We start from the raw sequence: 8,692 nt of genomic DNA on the forward strand, positions 1-8,692 counted from the left end.
ATGAACCGCCGCGGGGGTTCTCGACCCGGCCAGAAGATGACATGGTAAGTACCCCTAGTTTAGGACTCCGTCAACCAGCCCACCATGGTTTAAATTATAGGATTGGTGCTAATGCTCGCATTTTTCTGAATTTATTTTAGCCTTTTTGATGATGTTCGTTCAGGGAAAGGATATGTTCCCATCGACTATGACACGCATGTGGTAACTTCATCAATATCAAGATGTTGTGTCAGCTCAATATCTCGAAGGTGTTCATAGGATAGGGTGTCAACGCGTGTGTTCATAGAAATGATTGTATGTGCATGTATGTGAGCAGGTTGTACTGTGTTAAAAGAAATCTACCACACCGCATACACATGTACTCCCTCCGTTCCAAAATATTTATCGGAGAAATAGATATATTTAGATGTATTTTAATTCTAGATGCATTCGTTTTTATCAATTTTTCAGCAAGTATTCCCCAACGGAAGGAGTACATGACTCTGTTTACTTTTCGAAGTAAGTCACGTGACACACAAAGACTTTGATTCCTAGTATGCTGGTATCTCTATATCATAAGCCTGAAACCCAACAGTTCTCACTTTGTCCTGTTATTTGGTTTGTTAGTGCAGACTGATAAATAGGATTTTAAGTTGAGCAGAACTCTGCAGACGGGAGAAACGCAAGGTGGCTGCCACAAGTTCGAAATTCCTAGAAGAGTAACTTCAACGTCGAAGAAACCAGGTGACTCCTTTAAATTTCATGGCGATCCTCTTATGTTGTGTTACTTCCAAAGCCTTGGCGCCACACACTCCAGAGGTTTTTCGGCAACAACGGAGCACTGGTATATCTGCATCAGCTCGTCCCCGGCAAATCCCTATCGGCTTAACCACGAAGTCTTGGGGCATCAATCCGCCGATAAGAAGAGCAACACAGTATGTGGATACGATGTCTCCTCCTCTCTAATCTTGTTCTTGGGATGCACGAACATATCATTTCCCCACCCTCTCCTCTCTAACCATCTCGTTCTTTTCACGCATGAACTAGCATATATCATTTGCCCATCTTATTAACTTGTAGTGCATCGATGATAGCATGCGTGAGTGAGAAGTATCAACAAACTTCATGGTAATTACGTTATGTATCACATATTCACTTTTTTTAAAGAATCCCAGCCGTCGGTGGAGACCCCGGAGAACTGCTAGTGCTAGGAGCCAATCTCCCAATACCCGACTTTTCTTCATGGTGAGTGCAGACCAGTCGCACCGTTGCCCGTGTTTCATCAATTTCCCCTTCTCATGTTCACAAGCTGTGAGCTTCTCAGGGCCACGTGGCTGGTTGGTGCCTTCTTTCTTGCAGCACCTGCTTACTGGCGATTCAGAGCACTGGAAGGTAAACCCAAATCAGATAATATTCCTACTTCTAACATGTTAATATCTTGGCGTGCGTTTTTTATTTCAACTTCTCTCTTTGTGTATAAATCACACACGATAGATAAGGCGGAGCAAACAGCAGAGGCAACAATAGAGATGGTCGAGAAGGTGGCCGAGGCGGCGGAGAGAATCGCCGACGACGTCTCTGAAGTGTTTCCCGGCAATGAAAGACTCAAGAAGGCAGCATCCAGTGTCAAAGCCGTGGCAGATGAGATCGAGAAGGATGTGGACAAAGCCGAGCACTACTCCATAAGGTTAAGCCAAGTCAACTGCCAACTATAGTAATTTGTTACTTCCACGTTTGTCCTTCCGTTATTCCGTGGTACCTTCGCGTTCAAATTATGGCAGTTAATGGTGTCACTGTACTGGCTTAACTAGCTCATCGTGCACGTTGCCTGTTGTTCATTGTTTTATGCAAGAATTGCAGGCCAAGCATGTCAGTATGATAGAGCAAGAGATAAGCATGTTAGGGCATCTCCAACGCCGACCCCAAATCGAACACCGTATCCGTCCACGAACCGATGAAGATCTGTCCGCAGACACTGATATAGGAGCCGATCATCTAAAACTAGCCACAAACACCCGCCTCTTTTTTTTTAAGTCTGCAAGCTCAAAATAACCGCATACCAAATCATAGTTTATCTAGAAATGCTCACATACGGCAGTAGTTCTAATTTAAATATTACAATTCAACAAATTTTTCAAATTAAAGTAGTTTAAACTTGAATTCAACTAGCACATATGTACTAGTTGTCCCCTTAACCGCCCACATATGTCCAATCAAATATTCCTTTGGTTGCTCATGAATTGCTCGATGTCGAATTTATTAATGCATTTAAACAAATTCATCAAACGTGTCCAGATTCTGTTCTGAAAGTTCGATAGGATCATCCATATTCTCAAATTCAAGAGTTGCGTCAGCTCCTCCATGATCATATCGTGCATGATCACACAACATGTCATCACCTCTCACAAGGTCTCTGGATCCAATTATTTACAGGTCCATGAACAGTTGCAAAATGAGTCTGGAGAACTCCAAATGCTCTCTCAACATCCTTTCTAGTTGCTTCTTGTTTTTTGGGCAAAGTGAAACCTTTTTGACCAAGTGGGTCATTGATGGTCTTGACAAAGATAGCCCCGGAAGAAGATACCGTCAATCAGATAGTAGTTCATGTTGTATTCATGCTAAATGACAGTATAGTTGCAAGGAGAAGCTTTTCCTTCAGTTAGCCTAGCAAACAATGGATATCGTTGCAGCACATTAATGTCATTGTCAGACTCGGGCATTGCCAAAGAAAGCGTGCCAAATTTAGAGATCATGTGATGCACCTGCTTCAGAAATGATGGTGGGCTTCTTAATATGGCCCTAATATTGCCCTTGTAGAGCTTTTTGGCAGTTCTTCCATCTCCAATGCATGCAGTAAAGAGATCCGAGCAAACCTGGTCACACTCTTTCTTCGGACATTGCCAAGAGCCTCTCGGTGTCTGCAACAGTTGTTTCTCTGAAGTATTGAGGTCCAAACACTGAGACCACGACAATAGCAAACCTAACCATGGTATTTCTGCATGTGCTCTTAGACATACGTAGGTATTTGTCCCATGAACCAAAGGCCGTGCCATATGCAAGATTTCGCTATGCGGCCGTGCACTTCTGGAACCAGAGAATCCAATCCTTCTTATGGCATCCTTCTTCAAGATGAAATAGTCATCAAAGGACCGAACGCCATGGTAGAGACGATCAAAGACAGTTATTCGCATCCGAAAGCATCAGCGACAATTTTCTGCGAATAGAGCATCGGGGGAAAGTAGTCGTCCATCAGCGTCAAATGGCCACGTGCCCTGTTTCGATTGAGCACTCAATGACTTTTGATCGATCCCTTGAAATTGAGAACATCTCTTCTGCACGCTCCCCGTATGCAAGGACCACCTACATTGTTGTCGTCACATCCGTGTAGTCCTCTGCGTTGGACAAATCATCGGACGACTCAGTGTATTGCTCGTATATGTACTCCATATCTGAATCCATTGCCCCCAAAGAAGAAGGGGCATTTAACCAAACACTTTTCAGGTGTGGTGACTACCGTAGGGGCGGCTGGTACCTACGCCATAGACGAACAAGAGGTGAGCACCGGCGGTGGAGGACAAGCAACATGGAGTCCGGTGTAGAAGTGGATCTCGCGGAGGTCGCGGAGTTCCGAGAAGGGTTTGGCGGGCGACCGGGGTGGTGGAGTGGCGGCAGCGGCGAGAGAGAAAATGGTTGCAAAGAAAGAGGGAAGGATGGAGAGGCAGGTCCAGGAGGTGTTTTGGGTGGGACTTTGGGTGGCCTGGGGCTGTCGGAGTTCTACGTGGCTGCTATCCGAACACCTGCAAAGCCCCCCTAGTTTGTTTCTGACTTGCGGAAAAAAGAACGTTTGGATCGGTCGATGGATGGATGCAGGGATGCGTTGGATGGCAAAAGATGTCCGGACCGTGCGGTCCGGACGGATGCGGGCGGTTTGAGGGTCCGCTTTGCAGGCGCTCTTAAACCATATCGCTACTTGTGCAGGACACAAACAATGTAAAAAGTTAAACCCTTGCAATACCAGTGACGACTAGATCGATGTTTCATCCTTTCTACAACCAAAATACCTTTCCCAACACCACGTGGTCTACGGGCCACTGTTGATCGACCGACTCCGGCATAGCCATGGCCGCCACCATTGCCACCATCGATGTCGTCATCACAATCTACATCGTCATTGGTTCTCCATTTTTGTCTTCAGAAGGAGAATATCCCATTGACAAGTGTGCCCCATATGTCATGTTGAGTATTGAGGGTAGGTTTATTGGGAGCTACAAAATCAGCCCACCTAAACCCCCACATTTTCTTTGCGAGAATGCTAGGGTCATATATTAAAATTGTCCAATCCTTACAAGGCCATCCTTATAAAAATAGATACTGACATATTGGTCCTTTGATATATCGACATCGCTTTCCTCCTGCACTCGGCAATGGCGCGTCGTGAGCAAGGCTTGATGCCCCCCTCTGGATCTATGAAACACCTTCAGATCTAGGGTAACACCTGATGCAACGACTAGGAAGTCGCCAATTGGAGCTCGAAGAAGCCGATGACACTGAACTGAGGATAAATCGTCGTTCCAGAGAATAAAGTGACAAGGAGGGTTGGACAACCATACATGATCTGTCCAGATAGAACTTGAGAGCCATAACCTCGAAGACCACCTAGAAAAATATAGACAGAAAAAGGGGCCCCAATCTGGCGCAGACCAAAGCACAACACACCCTGTGTTGGTGTCCTGGATTAGAGGTGCTTGCCACGTCGGCCTGCTAATTATGGGTCGGGCCGATGACCCACCGAAGACTGACGAATGGGCCATGCTAGCCCTGGTCCATGGCGTAATCAAGATGAAGATCTCTTGGAGGCTTGGCGTACACTTTAAGCATATTTGTATGATCGGCATGCTTATCTCTAGATTGTAACCGACCATGTGTAAACCCTAGGTACCCATGTCGTCTAGTCTATAGAGGCACGGTTACGCAGTTTTAGAGCTTAGAACATCTTCATATGATCTCGAGGTAGATCATATTGTACTTTGTACTCCATCACAATCAAAAATATAAGAAGCGGGACATAGGGTTTTACCTCATCAAGAGGGCCTAAACCTAGGTAAAACATTACCATCTAGCTCAGATCACCAAGCTTGAGACCCCCTACCCGAGATCTGCCAGTTTTAGAAGCGACACCCTCCATGGATGCCAATCGGCATCGTTGGAACGATTACAAGATGGACATAATTTATTTCACGCCGCTAATGACGACATCGCCTCGCCACCACCGACTAGACACATAGAATGAACCCTAGCCAGGACTAGAGAGACCCAGACTCCAAGATCAATGAGATCGGGGTTCCACCACCTCGACGATTTTGTAAGGCACCTAGAGATGATGATTGCTACATGGGACACCCTAGCTGCATGTTTTTCATGAGGGAGATGAAAGAGTTCCCCGAGAAAATATCGGTAGAGCTCCACTAACCACTTATTGGTGACTGGATGGAGATGCTCTAAGTGCTAACCTCTACCAAACACACGCCCCACCACACCTTAAGCCCCTCCACAACAACCCCACCCCAAACCCCCATCCAAAGCTCACCTAACCCCTCTATTTCACTCGCTCTTTGACCCTGTTGTCGCATTTCTCTCTGTTATCTCTCTACTTAGATGTCCTACTTCTCTCCATCACCTCTTTAACCTTGTCGGCTTCCTTTCCCTCAACTTTCTTCCATCTTGGCCGCAAACATTGTCCCCCTTCATCTTCTCTTTTGTACGTAATCGCCTTCCTCCTCACATGTCCAAACCGCCACCCTCACACATGTAGTAGTGGAGTAGAGCCCCATCGAAGATAAACCTATCTATGGATGGGATCTTCTCGGGGTATCTCCCCTATCAAATAAGAGCATCTCTAGCCCTTCGCCTATAATCATTTAATCCCCTAAAAAATTAGGGAAGTAACCCCCACCTAGTTTCTCATGTACCTTTAGTTCCTCAAAATTCTAGCTTTTCATCCCTCAAAACATAGCTCTTCATCCTGATTTTGCTCTAAGAAGAGGAACTCTCAGTAAAAATAGAGCCAACCTCCTCCCCCTCCCCTCCCCAACACACACGCCAAAAAATAACCCCTCCCCCACACTCATAGTGCGCCAGCCAATGTGTTGCCTGATTGGCCAGCTACAGGTTATAAATCGACACTGGCTCTCCTCCAAACCAGACTCCCTAGCCGCCACCACCATTTCCACTCTTTCCCCATAGGATTCCCATTGCCATCGCCGTATTCGAGCTTGCCGCTGTCGTGCCTAAATCGTGCCACCCTACACTCGTTATTGCACCCTCGGGATATTGTGTCATCGCCTGATATAGTATATCATGCTCTCATCTGAGCGACGCGCCCAACTTGTCTCAGAGGACCGCACATATATGACAATGCGTGAGGCATCAAAAGCCGCCGATAGATATCCGATCTTGGAGGAGGGAAGGAGAACGATGACAGTATGGAGGTGGAGGAGGAGCTCGTCGCTGTTGGATTCGAGCTCATCGGCATGGACGGGGAGCAATCCAACACAACGGAGGAGGGTGGAGCGCCATCTGCCTCCTCTTGTGGGAGGAGGTAGAGACATGGTACCATGCCGCCCTCGTCAAGGAGGTGAAGCACCATACAGCGGAGGTGCAAGTCGAAGTCAAGTGTGCCGCTATCGTCATCATGGTCAAGCTCCTTGCCAACCTAGACCTCGTCGTCGAGAAGGACACCAACCTTGGGTTTGTTAATGATGAGGGAGCAAATGTTCACCTAGCTTGACGACATGGACTCTGACTCTGATGACATGTCATGAATTTTCCCAATCGCCAATGCCACAAGACCGGTGGCTCCGGCACCACGGTGATAGAGCTCTCCTCTGATGAGGAGTAGTGGTAGTTTATTTATCTTGTTTTAGATCATTGTAGTGTTTACATATGATATGCTTATGTTCAATGTGATAGTATTGCATTATTATGCAATGTATCCAGTCTAAATTTATATGAAAATTTGAGCATTCTAGTGGGTCATAGATGGGGTTGTCTATGGTAGTGTAAAAGTAAAGTAGAACTATTTTGGGTTGACTGGCATTTGATGGCAACTAGTAATTAGTAACGGTACATTGAGTACAACATTAGGTGATTGTGTGTGAAGACGTTCGGTTCATATTTTTATGAAACTAATTATAATTCTCTTGATTCAATGCAGATAGATGAGATAGAGGAAGAGGTGGATTCTGTAGTGGAGTCTTTTACGAAGAAAGGGTCAGGAAAGAATAAGTAGCAGGTGTATATGGAGAGCAGCAATTCGGTGCCCAGGCTCATCTGCACCTGCAATGAAGGATTTTTTTAAACAAATGCTAGAAAAAATTAAGAAATTCCAATTTTCTTTGCATGGTAGATAATTTGATGCGTGAGGTGCACTCCAAATTTCAGATCATTTGGACATCTGAGTAGCTCTCGGCAAAAAAGACAGGGTCTATAAAAAAATTACTGTTCATGTATTGTTCTGACCTAATTTGTCTATTTTATGGTTGGTTGACGGTCATTCATAGTGTTATATGTTGGAAATATGCCCTAGAGGCAATCAAGTCGAATGAACTTTCTGTTTGTTTACGATGTTACTAATATAGTACTTAAACACTATCAGTAATATATATTGAAAAGTGTGTGACTTGTATGTGAGACTATGTATTGTATGGTGTTTTCTAAAAGGTCCCTAGTCAGTAGAAGGATGAGACCAAACTCGCACCCGGCTAGACTGTCATACAACATAGTAGATAGCTTGATCTCACTGGCCATGTAGCACTAGATTCTAGCCGAATAGCATGGACTTGAAGGGATCTGAGGTTAGCTCCTTGAAGTCCGAACTGACTCAAATAACTTGTCATGTCGGATAGACCCAACGATGGGACCCAGCAAAAGTTCATCTACCAGTCTCAAGTACGACATGTGTTATGTGTCCAAGACCTGAGGTCGATGCATGGACTCGAGACGATGACCAACCTACTTAGGGCCGACCATAGGGCCGACCAAACGCTACTCCATTATTGAGCAGTTATAAAGTTCGGTTTTGCGCTGGTACAAACTCATGCCATGAGATATGGCGAATTAAGAAATGATTTGCCCCCTCCGACTTGGGGAGATATACTTTGGACCCCTCATGTGATCCGACTCGAATAAGCATGACCATGTGACATGGATTAAGTGTTAATCCGGTTTCGGGTGTTGGCATCACATGACGAAAAAGAAGTTGGGCTGCACAAGAATGACCGATTCACCTTGAGCCCGACAACATATCATGAGCCAAAAGGAACACACATTGTACTGGTTCACCAGATCGGGTTCATCGAACACTTGGAGTTTACATGTTTTTCTAGAAGCAGCTATCAGCTAGTCGAGTTGGATGTGAATCTAACTCGCGACCATGTCTATATGAACCTAATGGTTGTGTGCTTAAAGAAAGGAACCCATGAGGTCAGATCCAACTTTGCAGGTCGGATGTGATCCAACCTGAACTTGGGTCTTGGGATGAGTAGATCATGGGTCGTGGAGTCCTAGTGGGACTCATGTGTTGACTATCCTAGTGGGACCAACACTGTCCTTGAATCTCATGTGGTAGTGTTTGATGTCGCTCTTTTCCTAAGATGGTCTCAGAACCTATATTAGAAGGCATTCGCAAGTATTTTTCATTCATAGTTTGTGTTTG

The 8,692-nt window shown here is 45.4% G+C and overlaps 1 protein-coding gene across 2 annotated transcripts; it reads left to right on the forward strand.

Moving 5' to 3' along the window:
- The first annotated feature begins 579 nt into the window (after nt 1-579).
- Nucleotides 580-7,632, forward strand: LOC123041462 (uncharacterized). Of its 2 annotated transcripts, none has more exons than XM_044464066.1 (5): nt 580-914; nt 1,147-1,224; nt 1,304-1,371; nt 1,474-1,666; nt 7,193-7,632. In XM_044464066.1, exons 1-5 carry the CDS (start codon nt 742-744, stop codon nt 7,194-7,196), a joined length of 516 nt encoding a protein of 171 aa, XP_044320001.1. In that variant the 5' UTR covers nt 580-741; the 3' UTR covers nt 7,197-7,632. The 2 variants fall into 2 exon arrangements, with proteins under 2 accessions (XP_044320001.1, XP_044319999.1); XM_044464064.1 differs by lacking the exon at nt 7,193-7,632 and adding an exon at nt 2,413-2,832.
- Nucleotides 7,633-8,692: the final 1,060 nt, after the last annotated feature.

This window comes from Triticum aestivum, chromosome 2B (genome assembly GCF_018294505.1).
Source record: "Triticum aestivum cultivar Chinese Spring chromosome 2B, IWGSC CS RefSeq v2.1, whole genome shotgun sequence".
Taxonomy (NCBI): domain Eukaryota; kingdom Viridiplantae; phylum Streptophyta; class Magnoliopsida; order Poales; family Poaceae; genus Triticum; species Triticum aestivum.

Bases quoted from the DNA above. Each gene is read 5' to 3' on its own strand.
- LOC123041462 (XM_044464064.1), top strand. From the start codon at position 742: ATGGCGATCCTCTTATGTTGTGTTACTTCCAAAGCCTTGGCGCCACAC. The intron at 1,225-1,303 runs GTGAGTGCAGAC...TGAGCTTCTCAG, and splicing joins ATACCCGACTTTTCTTCATG to GGCCACGTGGCTGGTTGGTG. The intron at 1,667-2,412 runs GTTAAGCCAAGT...AATTATTTACAG, and splicing joins GCCGAGCACTACTCCATAAG to GTCCATGAACAGTTGCAAAA.